General features: G+C 38.7%; 1 protein-coding gene across 4 annotated transcripts in view; it reads left to right on the forward strand.

Moving 5' to 3' along the window:
- The window catches only part of LOC126362599 (uncharacterized), a 426,970-nt gene that overhangs the window by 331,618 nt on the left and 74,723 nt on the right, over positions 1 to 20,629 (forward strand). For all 4 annotated transcript variants that reach the window (XM_050007895.1, XM_050007894.1, XM_050007893.1 and 1 more), the window contains 2 exons: positions 5,336 to 5,441; positions 11,078 to 11,276. In XM_050007895.1, the coding sequence (XP_049863852.1) occupies positions 5,336 to 5,441; positions 11,078 to 11,276 (305 nt within the window). The remainder of the gene's footprint in view (positions 1 to 5,335; positions 5,442 to 11,077; positions 11,277 to 20,629) is intronic.

The raw sequence follows: 20,629 nt of genomic DNA on the forward strand, positions 1-20,629 counted from the left end.
ACAGTAAATCGCAGCAATGATGCAGAATACTTGCAGCAACATATGCTGACTTTCAAGTCATAATAGGCTGTTAGAAAAGAAAGTGTCAAATGGGATTTATAATTAGTGTTTTGCCTGAAACAGACACCCCCCCCCCCCCCCTCCCACCCAATATTTGAAGATGTGTTGTAGCCTAAGGTTTGATTAGTGCAAATATAATTGATGTCTGAAAAACATTCATATTACTTTAAGCTTTGAGTTTATGTACCTTTTTCCCTTCTTTTTTAATTTTATTGCATTTTAAATGGAGTACTAGTTCTTTTTTTTACAAAAAGACTCATGGAATTTATAGTTAGTTTAGTGAAGAAAACATCCTGGCTCTCACCAACATTAGAGGTTCCCAGACCATGGTATGAGTACCATTGGTGGACCACAAGGACACTTCAGGTGGTACACGGACAAATAAATAAAATTTTTGGAACCATTTGTTACGACTTACATGCATGAAAATGGGGTTTCAGAATTGTTGTACATTAAAAATAAATATGGAAATAGACTTAGTGTGAAAGACTTGAGAATTAAGTTGAACCCCATTGAGACAGACTTTGAAGCTCACCTTCAAGATAAACAACAGTATGCTTCCAGCTGAAACACACATATATATTTTCATCAGAACCTAAATTAAAAAACTGTCGAATAACTAATTTTGAAGTATATTTTACCATCAAAGTTTGGTTTGATCCAACTTTTTTTTAACTTCTAATTTATTGTACACAGTGTTCAGTTAATTACTCTCTTGTGCAGCTAATTGATATTGTTTGTGATGTAAAACGTGAATTTATTTTAAATGTCATTCCTCTCTTATTCGTTGGTTATTTGTATCAGAACTGGCTTAATTGAGTTTCATATTATTTGCTACATATAAGTACCACTTGTGAACAGGAATGGAATAAATCTGTAAATCAATGCTTCCATGAAACATTTTGTGTGTGTTTTCAGCACTGAGCACAAAGGAAAAAATTATGCTCCCTCTACTGTTCCTCACCCCTGTGTCATTCACTGATCAACCTTCTGCACAAATGCCCCCCCCCCCCCCCCCATTTTGCCCCTCTATAGTGCCATTCCCTCCTCTACTGCACTGTCCCTTCATGCACCTGGGTTTATTAAAAAGTCAGAAAGTTATAATGCTACTCTTAAATTTCTAAAAATGTTAGATGGTACACGGTGACAAAAAGTCTGGAAACCACTGACCCAGATCACTTGGGAACAATGGAAATTGGTGCCATTTCATTTGCAAACTGATAGGGAACCAGTTGTCCTAGTATTTAAGCAACACAATTTTTTAGTGTGTGGAACATCACTTGTATTTACCGAAGTTACAGTTAGATTACATTGTGAAGTAAGATGGCAGTTGATGTTGCCACAGTGGTCAGCTGTGTTTCTGGACTTTCCTGCCATCAGTGATTTTTTTTTCTCTCACCTCTCTTGCTTTTGTTTTCCTTGTAAGAAAAAAATTGTTAATTTGCTATATTATGAGGGTAATCCCAGAAGTAAAGTCTCCTATTTTTTTATAAGTACAGAACTCTGTTTGTGTGGTACTTGGTCACACTGTTACAAAGAGTGCTTCATGCGCTGTGTGCAAACATGTGCACACCATGCAGAGGCGCTCAGTCTTGGCTTGGCAGCCATTGAGAATGGAGCTCCCATCGGATGTTACCACCAAGTGCGAACTGCGCGAAGTTATTCGGTTTTTGAACACAAAGGGCACTGTGCTGATTGAAATCCATCACCAATTGACGAAAGTGTTTGGTGAGCCGTGCATGGATGTCAAAAATTTTTGTAAGTGGTGTAGGGAGTTTACAGCTGGTTGGACCGCAATTCACAATGAACAGTGGAGTGGGAGACTGTCAATATCTGAGGAGACAGTTTTGAAGGTTGAGCTAAACATGCGTGAAGATCGGTGGATTACCCTGGATGATCTCTGCATGTTGGTTTATGAGGTTTCCCGAAGCACCACTCACAGAATTTTAACGGAAACATTGAACTACCGGAAGGTGTGGGCAAGATGGGTGCCACGCATGCTGACTGAGGACCACATTTGGCAATGAGTTGATGCTTTCTGCACGTTTATTCACCGCCTTGCAGCCGAACAGGACAACTTTCTAGACTCAATAGTCACGGGTGACTAAATCTGGGCATACCACTTTACACCTGAGACCAAGCAACAATCATGCCAGTGGCGGCATCCTTCCTCGCCAAAGCCGTGGAAATTCAAATAAACACAGTCTGCCAGTAAAGTCGTTTTTTGGGATCGGAAAGGGATATTATTGGTCGACTTTATGCCCACTGGGACCACAATTAACGCTGACAGGTACTGAGAGACTGAAAAAACTAAAACGGACAATTTAGAACCAGAGAAGAGAAATGTTGAGCAAGGGCGTACACATTCTCTATGTCAATACTCACCCACACATTGCTCGGCAAATGATTGCTCTCCTGCAACAGTTTCAGTGGAACATAGTCACCCACCCACCTTATAGTCCTGACTTGGCACCCAGTGACTTATCGCCTGTTCCCTAGGTTTTAAGAACATTTGGCCAGAAAGCGATTCAGCTCTAATGACAAGGTGAAAGGAGAGGTTCATAACTTTCTCAACAGTGTGGCGGCGAACTGATATGACATGGGCATACATAAACTGCCATAGCATCTACAAAAATGCATCGACAGAAATGGTGATTATGTTGAAAAATAGCTGCGAACTGATGTTGACCATTGTAGAAATAAACAAGTCTATGCACTTATAAATAAATAGGAGACCTTACTTTTGGGATTACCCTCACAGGACACACATGAAGTAAGGTTATCCTCACTGACGATTCATTGGAAGTGAAAAGTGGTCAAGGAAGTGTGATTTGTTGAAATTATGGTTTTGTCACCCTCCTGGTCCTGATGATTTCATGTACTAATAAAATTTCTTGTGGTCTCCAATTTTAGTGATTCGAATCTGCAAGTCAAGGCCAAATAAAAGTGTTTGAATAGTAGGCTACTGCCTTTGTCTCCCTTTGGATGGTTGTTGGAATAGCTTCTTAGTACAGTCTCATTATGTCCGTTCACAATAAATTTTATACAGTCTTTAGGACATGTTGTATGACCGACTAATCTTTACATCAGGTTCAGATAAGATTCAAAAGACAATTCATTACATATTTGCTTGTCACAACAATTACATTTTCTTTTTGGCTGCAAACACCTCCAAGCCTTGATGTCAAGGAACAAGCAGCCAGACAACAGGTGAAGAAGCTAACTCACCATCCTGCCTTGTAGATGTGATGTGCCCATTTCTGATGTGATATAATGTGATATATTCTTTTATCAAAATTGATGTTCCACTTCTCAAAAGTTAGATTTATACAGTTGTAACTCAATGAAGTTCGACACACATAGGTACAAGGAAGGTAATTTTGAAGAAAGCTTGGCTAGCTGAAGAAATTCTTCAACAGACCAACAAAAGACGGAAGTACAAAAATGTTCTGAGTAATCAGGAATACATAAATATAAGTCACTAATGATTGAAATAAACAGGAAGTGCAAGGGAGGCTTTTGTGAAATTAAAAACAAATGCATAAACATGAAGAGAGCAATGGGAATTCTATTGTTAAACACAGAGGAAAGGGGGAATAAGTGGATAGAATACATTGCAGGTCCGTATAAGGGGTATGACTTGGGTGATGACATTATTGAGGAAGAAATGGGAATCAGTACGGCAGACATAGGGGGGGGGGGGGGGTCCATTATTAGAATGAGAGTTTAATAGAGCTTTGGAAGACTTGCAATTAAATAAGGCAAAATGGACTGATAATATTCCTTCAGAATTTCAGAAAGCATTGGGGAAATGGCAACCAAGTGATTATTGTAGAATGAGACTGGAGGCATACCATCGGACTTCTGGAAAAGTACCATCCACACAATTTTGAAGACACCGAAAGCAGATGTTAATCAAACAATAGAAAATCCAGGACGGAATGTAACAATATTATAGAAGGAAATAATATTGGCCGAAAGTTATAATTTGAGTGTCTTTTTGTTGTGTCTATCTGTGACTAAGTGTCTCTGCTGTATGGTCAATAGCAGATATGTGTGAGACCTTCCAATATACAGAATAATGGAAAATAAAAGTCAGGCTCTGTTACTTGAATTTCTTTTTTGCTTTAGAAAAGATAAGGCCACTATAGAGGCAGTTCTCAAGTGTCTGATAGTGGGAACAACACTCAAGTAAAAAAATTGAGACATGTTTGTAGGATTTATTGACCTGGTGAAAGCATTAAACAATGTAAAACTCTGCAAGTTGTTCAGAATTCTGTGAAAAATATAAGTAAGCTATAGGGAGAGACAAGCAATGCACAATATGTTCAAGAACTAGGAGGGAATGATAAGAATGGAATGAAGTGATTGGATTCAAAAGAGTGTAAGATAGGGATGTAATCTTCCATCGCAGTTGGTCAGTCTGTACATTGAAGAGGCAGTGTTAAAAATGTAATAAAGATTCAAAAATGGGATTAAAATTAAGGATGAAAGGATATCAGTGTCAAGATTCACTGATGACATTGCTATCATCAGTGAAAATTAAGAATAATTTCAGTACATGTTGAATGAAGTGAACAGTACAATGAAGCTAAAGAAGATAAAGGTAATGGCGAGTAGCAGTAATGAGATCAGCGATAAGCATAATGACGAAATTGGAAGTAGATAAAGTTGAGGAATTTTGCTACCTTGGAAGCAGAATGACACACAAGGAATAAAAAGTAAATTAGCACAGGCAGAGGGGTCAGTCCTGGCCAAGAGAAGTGTAATATCAAACATCGGCCTTTATCTGAGAAAGAAATTATGACGAAAAGAGGTAATTTGTTATTTCCTCACTGTACTTTTTCATAATCACAGTTATTAAAGCAGAAAAAGTCATGGAAGGCAGGATAAACCAACACAACCAATAAAGTCAAAATTAATTGTTGTTGATGAGGGAGATGATCACAAAACATTTTTTTCTGTGTTTGTTTTATAATTTTTTGCTGTTTCTGTAACAAGCTTATTTCTTTTTTGTTTGTTTTTATGAATATTCTACTTTGCAATTCCTTTGAGTGACACAAGTAATTTAGAAGCAGAAGAAATAAGTTATACATATCTCTCTTATCTTCACGTGCTACATTATCAGAACCTCAATTTTTGTTTCCAATTGTAAAGAACTAGAGAAATGGGAGAAAATGTTCATACAGCCAAGCACTAGTTTTCGTTAATTAGCCAAAATTGAAAACATTGCCAACTTCATGTGATGACACATGATTTTATGAATTTGTTACAGACGTCCGAACTGATGTGATGCAGAACGGTACCATGCCACTCAATCCACGACTCAATGTCCATGCAAAAGAATTTACCATGAAGCATGGAGAACTGACCACTTCCAAGTAAGTGAAATGTAAAAAGAAAAGAAAGGAACCTGCTAGTACTGTCACCCTTTAAATATTTCCGTTACCTCTGATGTCTTATTTTTATCCAAACTGTGACAGCAATATTATCATAGAAGGATGTAGTAGTTGCAGTATGCCCCCCCCCCCTCCTCTCTCTCTCTCTCTCTCTCTCTCTCTCTCTCTCTCTCTCTCTCTCTCTCTCTCTCTCTCTCTCTCTCTCTCTCTCTCTCTCCCCCTCTCTCTCTCCCCCCCTCTCCCTCTCTCTCTCCCTCTCCCTCTCCCTCTCCCTCTCCCTCTCTCCCCCCTCTCCCCGTCCTTCTATTCCTTCTATCCCCCTCCCTCTTTTCTTTCTGAAAGGAACAGAATGGTTTTGAAATAAGACAACATTTGTTTATTTCACTTTCACTGATTGTATTCTTAGAGTTCATTGCCATGTGTTCTGTCTGTTTTTCTAATTTTATGTATGAATTTTAATATTCATGTTCAGTTTGTATTTCTTATGATAAAGAAGAATAAAAGATAGATTGATATATCAGATTTTCTTCTCCGTACTTCCTCCAATCCAACCACATGCTCCAAATCTAATGAGGTGGCACTGTTTTTAGCACACTGGGCTTGCATTGGTGAGTACGATGATTTAAATCCACATCCATTGATCCAGATTCAACTTTTCCATGATTTCCCTAAATCTCTCCAAGCAGGATGGTTCTTTTGAAAGAGCTTGGCCGAGTCCCTTTACCATTCTTGAAACATTCACAGTCTCTAATGACCTCTATGTTAATGTTAAATACTGACTGACTGACCTAGCTATCTTCCATCTCTAATGACCTTTTCTGTGACAGAAGGTTAAAACTCTTATCTTCCTTCCTTAATGCAGCACATTGATTGTAATAACAATTAAGAATAATGTTTTGGTTTCACCTAGATGAAGAGAAATGCATTTTATAGTGCAGAGTGTATACACCATAGGAAATCTGGAAGAAACACAGGAATTTTTTCAGCTAGGAAGAAACCCAGAATTTCTTTAGAATTTCAAGTATTTGTCATTGTTTTAGTTCTCAGTTATATTTTTTAAAATTTTGGCTAGAAAAAAGTGATAGAAAGAGTTTTACTTTAGCCTACTACTGCAGGATAAGCCTCTGCTTACAGCAAAATGTGTCAGAGGTTTTATGACAAATACTATGCTGTACTTTGCAACAACAGACTGCTTTCAGTGAATATGATGCCACAACTGTTTACATTTCTAACAGGTTGTGGAAAAATATTGGGAGTGATGGTTTGAGAAACATTAGTTTCAAAGTAAATTTACTTTTACGCAAGATGAATTATGTTATATGCAAGAATGTGTGATGAATTTCTTAAATCAAGGAGCGTTTGATTCTCATTCAAAACTTGACACTTTGTGGACCAGCCACTTGGACAAATTTTGGGTCCACAAGAACAACTATTTATGCCATTATTTAAAATTTTACCCTAACGTTTGTGTTTGGGTAACTCATGCTCAAAAAATCTTAAAGGTTAGTTTTTCATATTTATTTTAGTTCTTTCATAGACCTCAGGTTACGCAACAGCGATGCATAAAGTATAATTATCCATGAAAAAACTGCCTTGGAAGCTACTGTGCTGTATTTGTTACACTTGTGATATGAAAATATGTGGCGTACATGTTGCCGCACATCAAATATTGTCCCAAAATGCATTGTGTTTTGCTGGGTTTTGTTTTCTAAAGTGCTGGGAAGTTCTATATCGATGGCTGAAACCTTTACCAGTGTATGTACTGATAAGTTTCATAGCTCCAAGGGGAAAGCACATTGTCACTTAACCCAGGTATAGTGTATTTTCACTCAGGAAAATGTACCTCCCCCCACCCTCCCCCATACAAATACACCATGGTAGTGTCATTGTTTTGTTCAGTTTTTAGTTTCATGATTTGTGATAAAGTTTTGCGCTTTCACCTTCACTATAACAAACCATTAATGGTACAGGTCATGGGATTACAAAGTCTTAATAGTGTTGCAAATAAGTTTTGTTTATTGTTAGACCTCTTTGCGTTTTCCCTATGAGGGGAGGAGGATTAAGTTTTTAATGTGCTGTCAGCAACAAGTTCTTTAGAGATGGTGTACATGCTCAGATTGGGAAAGGATAGGGAAGGAAATTGGCCATATCCTTTTCAAAGAAACCATCCTTTAATTTGTTTTGGTGATTTTAGGTAAACAATAGGAAACCTATGTCTGGATGGGGATTAGACCTGCTGTCCTCCCACACCACCACCTTGCTTGATTTTGTGCCCAGCATAAACCTTTTACTCTTTATAACAACACAGTATCTAACAATATGGCATTGCTTGTATTAGAGATAATCATTCCCCACACTTACTGGGGCTGTACAAATATATGGGAATGCTGTGAGAAATGTGTGTTTGCACATAAAAACTAATGCTAACTAAGCCTCCAGGTTGTGATTGTTTGAGCATGAATGGCACCTGGGCAATTTCCTCAACATGTTGCAAGTGTCAGTGGTGACCAGCACAGTTTTCTGTGTAATTTTGAATGCATTATGTCAGAGCTAAGTGAATTTGAACATTGGCAAATCGTTGGTGCTGGTAATATGAGGTCTAGCATAACCAAGGTAGCCAAAGTGTTTGGTGTGTCAACAGACACTGTGTATCGCATACAGGAAAAGTGGAAAAAGCATCTGCTAAGCCACAACATGTACAAAAGTGTGTGTTGAGTGGTTGTGATGGATAGTAATTGAAGAGGATTGTGGTGAAAAATAAGACAATGATGGCTACAGTAGTCACTGCAGAAATGAATGTCACTCTTATGAATCATGTCAGCACTGGAAAAACATGAAGGGAGCTCCATATGTTGGGAATTTCAGGGTGAGCTGGAATTCCAAAACCACCTGTAAGTAATGGAAATGCCTTTAACATGAAAAGCAATAAAACCTGGACTATAGAGCAATGAAGGGTGTCATTGGGTTGGTAGAGTATTGGTGCACACAGTTTCTGACTTCTGGGGTTGGGGAGAGGGGGAGGAGGGACACAAGGTGTTGTGTTAGAGATGCTGTGACTGAAGAGATTTCCATGGTATAGATGGTGTTGCCAGGGATGACAGCCAAAGGTGCACGAAGATCTCGATCCGCCTGGATCGATGCTTTCAGATGAAAGTGATTAGGACGAGGGCGCCCTGCTACCCGTGGATATTGGGATGACTGGTGGACAGGACCGGTGCTGTGGGTGGTTACCATCTGGACTTTCAAGTGTATGATGAGGAGCACTGTGCATGCAGTGATGACTGCATAATGCAGAGGAGATACTAGCGATGGAGATGAGACTTCTTCCACAATCCATGCAGTGAGAAGTGCGAGCACCGGCCACAGAAAACAAACCCACTGTTGATGCTGAAAAAACTTGCAGCTGCACAACTAAGTCTACATCACCCCCAGAATAGCCAGGGTCAACCAAGAGCAAAGTGCCAGGACCGTGGCCTGAGTAGAGGCCCTGGACCCATCCTGGGATGCAGCTAGTTTCAGTGACATGCAATGAGTATCTTTGGTTCAAGCGGTAAAGACACAGCACTTACAGGACATGGATGGTTCTAACCATGAAGCCACGGCTACTGGTGTGGTGTGGATGACAGTTGGAATCCAGTGAGGTTGCTGTCCAAACCCCTGGCCCCATTGGTGTGTGAACGGCAACAAAACTGACTGCTGGGGGTGCCTGCCTGGCCCCAAGAGGTTGAGTAGTGTCCGTGACTGACAACCATGCAGGGGCTGGTGGAACACTTGGCTCCAGTTTGGTATGTTATGTAAAAGCCCCTCTGCCAGGAAATATCCTACTTGCTTGTGCATCTATGACTTAAACATTCTGACAAAATGTTCCACCTCGCTATTAAACTGTGGGTGAAAGGGAGATGCCATGATGTGGTAAATTCCATTGTATGTACGAAAGTCCTCAAAACATTGTGACACAAACGGAGAACCATTGCCTGAAGCCAGGGCGTAAGGCAAGTCTTCTGTGAAATATATATTCGACAGGTCCTTAACTGTCCAATTTATCAGAGGGGACGGGGGTGAGGAAACAACTGGCAGCTGAGCTTGAGATAGTTTAGCCAACAACCTTTGCAACACTGCCATATGTGCATGCTGTGGTTGCAGAAGTGACTGGAGTAAACCCTCAGTGGAAGAGATAAATAGCAGAAAAACTGCAGAGTCCGAAATATGTGAAAATCTGATCTTTGACATTGCCACTTGTGTTCTAACTAGAAACAATTTGTTGGGTCATGGAGTGATAAAAGCAAGAATAAAACGAAAATAGTTTATGCATCTCAGACAGCTTTAACAACTGAGGGCCTGGAGGTTCGTGCATGCCCTTATAAAGATGCTATCCACATCAGGGGTCATTGGTGTAGTGCTGTGTGCACATGGAGATGATGATGATGATGATGATGATGATGATGATGATGATGATGGCATTCAGTGGCAGGGCTGCCCCTGGTGGCCACCTCAGTTGTGGACACACTGCTTTAATGTCTGTGCACACTACTCTTGCCATAGTGTTCTGACTTACGTCCACTGTGGGTGGTAGGTGTAGTAACTGGTGGGTTACTAGAGTTTCCTCCTCCTCCTCCTCCTCCTCCTCCTCTCACCCCCTCCCCCCCCCCCCCTCTCCTCACTCTGGTCTGCCCTTCCTCCTCCATTGTAGGACTTTTAAGAGACTTAAGGATATTCATTTCCGATTAAATAATTGGAAAAAAATTATCTTGCATCTACATTCCTCTCTATGGTTTCCGTGAGACAATTTTATGGGTGACTGAGACACAGCTCCAACTGTTTTCTGCATGATGGATTTTTTAATATTTTTATTTGTATTTTATTAAACTTTTTTTGTAGTTGCTGTTTTAGCAGTTCATGTCATTTGAAAATCATTCTTCAACATTACCATGGTATTACATGAAAACTGTGGTTCACAAACAGGCTTCATTAAATATTTTTAATGGTTTTTGACAAATAAACTTGTTTTGTACTTCTAAGTATTTTGCAAAAAGGCTTTTATGTCAGTCAGGAAGCACAGTACTGATTGTATATTTTCCATAAAACTGCTAGTCACTTCTTTCAGAATTTTCTTTTATCAGGTGAGAGATTTCATTGTGCCCCTCATTTTGAAGCATAAGAAATGATTAAATGACTGTGGCATCTTTCCATTTTGAAATATAAGAAATGATTATATGATGGTGGTGTCTTTCCACTTAACCTGTATTTATTTAGACCTCTCTTTTTTGTCCTTATAGGTGTGAATAAATACAGCCTAAGTCAAAAAATGCTGCCTTCATGTAGTTCAGGACTGTGGAGCCCTCTAGGAAGAAAGTCTATAAGAAAGTACCTGTCCTCTTAATTTTACATAATATTACCCTTGACAGTTACACTAACAACTAGTATATGTTATAGCCTTTCCTGGGCTTCTTCCAGTATACATTCAGCAACTTTGTGAAAGGAGAAGTTTTCTTAAGATGTGTAAATCAGGTGTATTGTAGCCATATTTTTCACAAAGCTTAAGAGTTTTTGACCTTCTTAATAATAATAAAAATAATAATGGTAATCATATTAATAATGCTGAAATTTGTTGTTTACAGGTCAAGTATTAATTTACCATCCACTCTCAACAGCACCCACAGTCACAATCATGCACACCGTGAAAATCATCGCCATTCACATTATTTGCAGACTTCCAAATCAAGTGGAAATATTTTGCACTCCCTGCAAAGTTCGAAGTCCAGTGGAAATGTACTGCATTCTCTACAACAGTCTGGTTCAAGTGCCAACATACCACAGGTTAGAATCTTTGCTAAGTTAATAAGTTTGTGAAGATAATATATTTTCTAATTAAATAAAGCAAATGCTGTACAAATTAATGCACATCGTGTGACTGTCACCCAATTTTTCATCACCACCTCAGACAAAAATATCCTTATGGTTACAAAATATTTCATAATGGAAGCCATTTGATAAAAAGTTCTCAATCTACTTGCCATGTCAGATTCAGATAAAATACCAAGCTATTGATGACTGCCTCCATTGTCATTGTCAGGGACTCAGTCTGACTTCCATGACCGGCAAGACTCCCAGTTTTTTCATATCCAGAGGATGGTATCTGTTTGGCAGAATTAAATTGTCTGATTGGCTGGATTACTTTAAGAGATGGTTATATTGTTGGTAAACAATAAACAGTCGGAATGCTTAATTCTGTTTTCAAATGTTTCTTTACATAGGGAAACCCTGGAGAATTCCCTCAATTTAATGTCACTGAAAAGATTAATGAAGTAAGTATTAGTGTCTGGGGTGTTAAGGAACAGCTGAATCATTAAAATTAAATAGTGCTCCAGGGGTCAATGGAATCCCTGTCAGATTTCATACCAAATTTGTAGCTGAGCTAGCCGCTCTTCTAACTATAATGTACTGTAGAACCCTCAAACAAGGAATGGTGTCCAGTAGATGGGAGAAAGCACAGGTGACACCAGTCTACAATAACGGTAACATGTGTGATTATAAAATTGCCATCTAATACACTTGATGTCGATTTGTTGTGGAATCTTAGAACATATTATGAGCTCAAATGTAATGAGGTGTCTCTAGTAGAATTACCCCCTCCGCCAACCAGTGTGGATTCTGAAAAAGTCAATCATATCAAATCATATCAAATCCAATTCACAGTTTTCGCGCGTGACATACCGAAAGCTTTGGATCAAGACAGTAGGGTAGATGGAGCACTAGAAATTGAAAACAGACCAGGTGGGATGGAGTGTGTTTACCAAAGCATGCTTAATAGGTCTGATGTCTGTAATGTTGGTGGTGCTACTTTGAGCAGTTGTTGTAGTGCATCAGTACTGTTCTGTATATACAGTATGCAGGGTTCTTTTCTATTTTGGAATAATTGTTCTGTGTCACACCTTATTCAATTCCTCAAGCATAAGTTAGCTTCAACAGGTAGAGAATGTGTTTGGTTGGTGCTGCACATTATGTGATTTTTGGCAGAGATAAACTCATGTTCTTCTTCAGCATGCCATTGTAGAAGTGTGCACAGAAACAGCTGAGTGAAAAATCCATGCAAAACACACACACACACACACACACACACACACACACACACACACACACACACACACAGTTCTTTTAAATTTTTTGAGAAATGTAGGCCTATGCTCATTCAAAACGACCATTGTCTAAAGTCATTGTACAATTACGAAATAAGTTATTTTGGAAAAGTTTTGGATGCTTACCGAACTATATTTTCGTAAGTTATCAGTATGAGTGTTTATACAAAAAAAAAAAACTTACTTCATAGTAAATCAGCATGTTGGGGTTCCTTGTTGTGCCAAAGAATAATCATTCCTGAATTACATTGTACATCAGTGCAAATAAGCATGCACATGTGAGAATTTTCGGAAGCTACCATTGTCATTTCCATAATGTATGAGCAGTTTGTATTAAATCGATGGTTGTGATTTAGTTACTGTAGCAGATACTGTAACTAACATATTGTGTTACATCTAGTTTTTCCCTTAAAGAGAAGCAGCCCTATATATTATCTGCATTTATCAAGAATTAACTCTGTTTTCAAGTTCGCAAACAACTACAATTAACCTCAAAACAATTTAGGAAACTAGTAATTTTTAACAAAGGTTTTGGTGTTGCTGTACCAGAAATCTTGTTTTGTGTATTTGTTTCAATTCTTGTAGGGAATTAGGAACATTTTAACTCAACAGATTAAAAGATAATCAGCAGGCTTGATTTTACATTACTTTTTCACTGCCTTGTAAAGATGCACCAACCAAAATGTAGCCACATTGTGAATGTCATTCTAAAGCAAAGGATGAGTTGGTTGACATTTGTATGTAGTGGGAAATTGCCCTGACTACTGCCAAACAATCGGCAGTTGTCGGGAATCAGTGTGTTTGAAGAGCTCTCGAGAGTTATGTACCCCTGATACAGGTACCACAGGTACCTCAAGTACTATCCTCTCCTGTGGATTGTCTCCTCTGCAGAAAGCTCAGGATCTGTCTTTACTCGTTCACTTGACTTCGAGTGGTGTATCAGTGGTAGATCCAGGCATCCTGTACAGGATGGATGGGGACCAGGGAGAACTCAGGATGTTGTACCAATCCCCCTAACCGACAAGTTTGAGGTGCTGTCTTTCACCGAAACTGATCCATGGAGACTCACTTCACCCGTTTTGGGGAAACTGATTTGTCCAGTATCAAGCTGAGGGAAACACAAAAGGATAGGGGTCTATTAATTGTTGGCACTTCCAAAATACAATGAATTATGGTACCTCTTAGGGAAATGGCAGCAAGTGTCATGAAAGGATAGCAGATGCACTATGGAGGGTGGGGAGGGGGGGGAGGGGACAGAGTGCAACCAGTTGCAGATTGTGGTTCATGTAGAAAATGATGCCTGTTGTCTAGACTCGGAGGTAATACTCGGCTTATTCCAGTGACTTGTAGAGAAGGTTGCACATGAAGTTTCAACAAAGCTTGTAATTTGCAACATTGTGCCCAGAACTGATTGTGGCCCTTTCGTTCTGAGTGGAGTGGAAGGACTGAACCAGAACTTTGAATGTTCTTTGACAAGCTATACTGAGACTTCCTGGACTCGCGACATTGGATTGAGAACTATAGGTTGCCCCAAAATGGGTCAGATATGCACTGCACATCAGATGCTGCTGCTCAGGTAGATTAGGCGACTCTCCATCCAGTCCACATAACAATAACTGTAGGAAACCCAAATGTACCAGTGTAAGATCGAAAGAAATGCCTCCCACAGGTGAGAGTATTAAAACCCTAGTGGTAAACTGCCAAAGCATTCCTAATGAAGTGCCAGAGTTCAGAGCACTCATGAAAAGCAGTGAATCTCACATAGTACTAGGTACAGAAAGGTGGTTGAAACCTGAAATTCATAGCAGTGAAATTTTTGGGGAGAATTTAAGTGTGTAGTGAAAGGATAGGCAAATGGGAAATTGAGGTAGTGTATTTGCCACAGTAGACCAGAATCCACTGAGTAGAAATTGAAGCTGCATATGAGATTGTTTGGGAAAGACTCAATATCAGAGGTGGACATAAAATGATAATTGGATCCTTCTCTCACCCACCAGATTCGTCTCCCTATGTAGCCAAAATCTCTAGAGAAAACCTCAGTTCACTTATATGTAAGTTCCTCAATCATACTGTGATCATTGGTGGGGACTTTAATCATCCAACTGCCAACTGGGAAAATTACAGTTTTGTTAGTGGTGATCATGATAAGACATTCTGTGAAATTTTACTAATTATCTTCTCTCAAAATTACCTAAACCAGATAGTTAGGAACCTTACTCACTATGGAAATATATTGGCTCTAACTGCAACAAATAGACCAGACCTCTTTAAGGATGCCCTTGTTGTAGCTGGTATCAAAGAGCATGATGCGGCCATGGCAACATTGATTACCAGACTAAAAAGGACAACCAAAACATCCAAAAGATATATACGTTCAGTAAACTATATAAAAAAAATCAATAGTGTTGTATCTCAATGAGGAGCTTGAAACTTTCATCACATGGCAGGAGTGTGTAGAGGAACTATGGCTAAAGTTCAAATGTATAGTTGATCATAAAGAAATAGAGATTATTGCATAACAGGTGTAAAATCAAATGTAGGGCTGTAGGTAGAGAAATGCTGAATGAAACTCCTTTGGTTGTCAAGAGATTAATCCTTGATGCCTTCAGTAACTACCATAGCAGAATATTGTTAAGTGATCTGTCACAGAACCCAAAGAAATTCTGTCTGTATGTGAAGGCAGTTAGTGGCACCAAAGTTAGTGTCCAGTTCTCGATGAATGATACTGGAACTGAAATGAAAGATAGCAAAAAAAACTGAAACGCTAAACTCTGTTGTCAAATGTTCTTTACAAAGGAAAACCCAGGAGAACTGCCCCAATTTAATCATTGCACTACTGAAAAGCTAAATGAAATATGTATTGGTGCCAGTGGTGTTGAAAAACAGCTCAAGTTGATAAAATTGAACAAAGCTCCAGGGTCTGATGGAATGCCTGTCTGCTTCTGTGCTGAATTTGCAGCTGTGTTAGCCACTCTTCCAACTATAATCTGTCATAGATCCCTTGAACAAAAAACTGTGCCCAGTGCTTGGAAAGCAAGCTCAGGTGACACCCATCTACAAGAAGGGTAGCGGAAGTGATCCACAAAACTACTGTCCAATATCCTTGACATCAATTTCTTGTAGAATCTTAGAACACATTGTGAGCTCAAACATAATGAGATGTCTTGAACAGAACAACCTCCTCAGTGCGAACCAGCATGGGTTTTGAAATCCTCGATCACGTGAAACCCAACTTGCCCTTTTCTCACATACTGATAGCTCTGGATCAAGGCAATCTGGTAGATGCTGTATTGCTTGATTTCCTAAAATTATTTGTGATTCGGTACCACACCTATGCTTATTATCAGAAGTTCGATCAAATGGGGTATCAAGTGAACTTTGTGACTGGATTGAAGACTGTTTGGGAGGTAGGACACAATGTGTCATCTTAGATGAAGAGTCATCATCAGATGTTGAAGTAAATTCAGTTGCGCCTCAGGGAAGTGTGTTGGGATCTTTGCTGTTCATGTTGTATATTAATGATCTTGCAGACAGTAATAACCTCAGGCTTTTTGCAGATAATGCAGTTACCTATAATGAAGTACTATCTGAAATTCAGTCACATTTTGATATGATTTCAAATTGGTGCAAAGGTTGGCAGCTTGCTTTAAATGTTCACAGGGTGTATACGACCCAGGACAACCAGGAGATCCGAGAAAAACCCAGAAATTTTTTCACCCAGGAGAAAACTGGGAAAAACCCTGGAATTTTTTAGAATTTAGGGAATTTTTCTTTGTTTTAGTTTTCAGTTAAATTTTTGCAATTTTGACTGGTAAAAACTGATTCTCTAACAAAAGATATTACTGTATCCCACTACTGCATAATAATGATTCAACAATGAAACATAAACAAGAGAAAAAAACGAAAATAACTGAAACTGCAAAGGAAATGCGCCATATACAAAGACGACGACAGAGTGCTTATGCAAGCATCTGCCAACAGCAAAATGTGTCAAAGACTTTAGGAAGACTATGCATCCTTCATAACAACAAATTGACTCCAATCAGCGTGAAGTCGCAACTGTTTACATTAGATTCATTTCAGCAGTTGCGAGCGGGCTCCTGCGCATGCGCAGTTGAGTCGTGTTTGAGCAGTAGATTTTCCCACTTCTGGCTACAGGTATGTGGCTGTTGGCTGTGCAAGTAATTGCAGCAAGCAGCTAGATGCTACCGGGAAAAGGGGGCGCCAAATTCATGTTCTTGAGGAAAAAAATATTTTCACAAAGTGCCTAGCATCCAGCTCACATTGGTCTATCGATTATTCATATCATTTTGAAATGCATCCTTGTTGGTTTCTGAACATTTTTGAACACATTTTAAGTTGATTTCAGAATGAATCACAAGCTGATTTTTGTATGCGTACATAGTGTATGTGATGTCTCTGTTATAAGAATCCTTGTCGCAACCAGAAATAAACTTTCCGCAGACAAAAGGGGATGGGGCTATACGAGCTGAGCAGAGTAAAACTGAACGGGTGAATGCCAATCACTGTCTATGTCATTGATTGGGTTTGCAAATTATCAGTGTTGTTATAATTACTAGCGAAATTCATAGATTCAGACTACCATAATGGAAATAAACTACTAACAGGAATAATAGGTGAGAAAGATTATGTATTATCTTCTCGGTGTATCCAAGAAAATGAAATTTTGACAGAAAATTTTTGGTGAGGTCGCTACACTGATAAGGACCAGTCGTACAGACCCCAGCCAGCAGCCGCTTAAGTTCTGTTCTGGAAGGGACACGGAAAATGTGTTGTACGAACATGTAACAACACCCAACTGGAAAATAATCGCTGGATAACTAAAGTGGTGATTCTGGTAGGGTTATGGATTAATCAGTGAACAGAGTTTGACAGTGGCAGGAGTAGCTACAGAATTGGTGATGACAAGATCATTTGTTAGAACGAGGAAGGATAAGAAACTGGGACATCACACATGTTATGGAAGAATAAGACGATTCCAAATTTACATAAAAAATTCTTAATACTACTTTTCAATCTCATGCTTGAGATACTGGTGCGATCAAATGAATTGTGAAACTATTTCCTAACATAAAGCTTATTGTTTGTAGAAGGCCTAATAGGCATTTGATATTGGTACATTGTGAATTGTATTCTGTCACGTTATAAAAATGACCATTTGTGCCAAAACAGTCTCGTTTATTTGGTGTGTGTTACAAAATGGCTGAAATATTAGAAAGGCCTATTTTGTTTTATATAGCAGACAATGACAGAATAGGCGTAATCTGATCGAGAAACCACACCAGTCTTTGGTATTGTTTGTATTAACAGCTTTTTCAGTACTAGATAATGACATTTCGATTTTTCATATAGCAAAATGTTTGACGAACTTTGATGAGGTAATAGATTCTTTCGCAGAAAAGAAAGCACACCATGTAAAGCTGTAGCAAGATTAGAGAGAGAAAAATGCTATGAGCTAAGGATTGAAGAAATCTGTACTTTCTTGCTTGTCTTTTGTCTTCATTGGTTTTATGTCCACCCTGATAGCTGAATGGTCAGCGTGATGGACTGCTGTCCTAATTAGCCCAGGTTCGATTCCCTGGCATGCAGGTTGCCTAATGTGGCGTCGAATGTAATAAGACCTGCCCCATAAGGGGCCTCCCAGCCAATGACATCAAACAGTCATTTCCATTTCCATTGGTTTTATGTATCCTATATTTAATTTTATGTCACACAAAACAGTAAGTTACTAGCATAGGCAATAAAGAGTGCCAGTCTTCTGAAGAATTCTCGTCCTCCCGGTTACAAATAATCCCATCCAGTATTAATTGAGAGTTTTTTTTTAAATAGGCACAGGATGTCAAACTGGCCGACAGGGAGCAGGAGAGGCACCACAGGACATGTCAGTTTCCACTGTCCTGAATATAGTTTGATGGCATCCATTAGAAAATATACATGTTTCAATTCCACAGAGTGAAATACAGTGATGTGCGATAGAAGAATGCTGTATGTATGAAGAGGTGTGGCACTGCACTTTGGCACACTTAAGACCAAATAACATGTCTTACATTTCCTCCAACACATATGTTTCATGTTTCAGACTTATCAGAAAGATGTGTGCTACAAGATGAACATAGTTTTGAAAATTCGATTTTTTTTTAGTGTTGACCCAGTTCATTAAAATTGTAGATCCAGGGCTGATGCGCAGAGCAGTCTGAGTTATAGTGGGTAGTCTCCACGTGACCCATGTTTACATTTAGTGATTTTGCTGTTTCCCCTTCGTTTATTCTCACGTCAAATGAAAACAAAATGGATATCTGTAACTGGGAATTATCAAGTGAATTAAAATACATTCCCATAATTAAAGAAGGCTGAAATATGTTGTTAGTTTCAGATTTTATTTTATTTCCACCTTTCTGACAGTGAAGCATTAATATCCTTGCAGAATAATGAAGTTATTTTTGTCTGTTTGCTAAAGAAATTTGACTTTTCTTAATCTTTTCCACAGAGGCAGTCAATGTATTTGAAACAAAATGTTTGATTCCACAGTACTGGCTAGTTTCAACTATATGCTGCATTTTAAGTGCAAGCTTTCATCTTCTAGCACGCATGGTATTACGCCATAATAAAGAACCAAACATGATATAATACAGCACTGGTTCTCTAAGAAAATTTACATCTTGAAAACCACTCTGAAAAGCTTAATATCAGGTTGAGGTCTACTTCATGGGGAATATGGACATACAAATGTGCACTTTAAATGTGCACATTTTAACATGGTTCATGAAATTCCGATGCTGTTGGAGTATCCTCGGATGTACGATCTTTTAATGTATTATACATACGAACATATGGGCTTCCTGTGTCATGGTAGCTGTGCAAGCTAGGTGTCATCTGTTATCTGTGCTCTCTGGCAACTGCTGAAATGAACCTATTTCTAACAGGTCGCAGGAAAATATTGCGAATGGTGGTTAGAAAAGTGTTACTTTTAAAGTAATTATCCTTCTACATAAGTTGAACTATGTATGAGAATGCACCACGAATTTCTTAAATCTCAGAGTATTTGACTCTCATTTAAAAATCAACTCTTTGATGATGAGCCATTTAGAAGAATTTCGAACCCTGAAGATCAGACTTTTATGCAAATATAAAAAATTTTCCTTTCACATATGTATGATATATCTTACAGTGTAACACACGTAAAAAAGATCAACATTATATGTGAAAGCTCAGCTTCTCTTGCAGCTTATTAACCTTAGAGACCAATATTATATGTGAAAGATTTGCTTTTCTCGTAGCAACACTGTGTATATTAATTTAAACTATCAACTTTCCCTGTTTGTGTGTTCATGCTACTTAACAGTGATGTTGCTGGTGGCTGACTGCATCAGGTGTCATATGCTCTGAATATCCGCTGTCGAGATCATGTGACATGAGCTGTGACTGGCTTACAAAAGTGCATCACAATCTCGATTACAATTCTTAGGAAAGTAACATGTGGTGTTTGTTGGAATTCCAATGTATACTTTCATAATACGAAAATATGCAGCTTACATGTTGCTGCACATCAAAGATATTTCCAAAACGTGTCTTTTTCCCTGAGTTTCATTTTCTAAAGTGTCAGGAAATTCTACGCCCATATATAAAACCATAATCACTCAAAGGTTTGATAAGTTTTGCAGTTCCGATGGAAAATATACTGTTACTTAACACGGTAAAAGTGTGTTTTCAACCAGGAGAAAGCGTATTTTGTAGCCGGGAAATCCAGGAAAAAGCCAGGATTTTTTTTTTCCTTGTCCGCGTTTACATCCTGGTTCAGAAATGTAGAATTTTGTGCTTCACAAAACGAAACTATATAGTATCCTATGATGATAATATCTCGACCAGCGCTTACAACTATCTGCGTTTAATGCATTGTAAAGATATGGAATGGAATGAGCACATAAGCTCAGTTGTGGGTAAAGCCAATGTAGACTTCAGTTTATTGGTAGAATACTGGGGAAGTGCAATCAGTCCACAAAGTAGACTGCTTAC

Source organism: Schistocerca gregaria, chromosome 1 (assembly GCF_023897955.1).
Source record: "Schistocerca gregaria isolate iqSchGreg1 chromosome 1, iqSchGreg1.2, whole genome shotgun sequence".
NCBI classification, from domain to species: domain Eukaryota; kingdom Metazoa; phylum Arthropoda; class Insecta; order Orthoptera; family Acrididae; genus Schistocerca; species Schistocerca gregaria.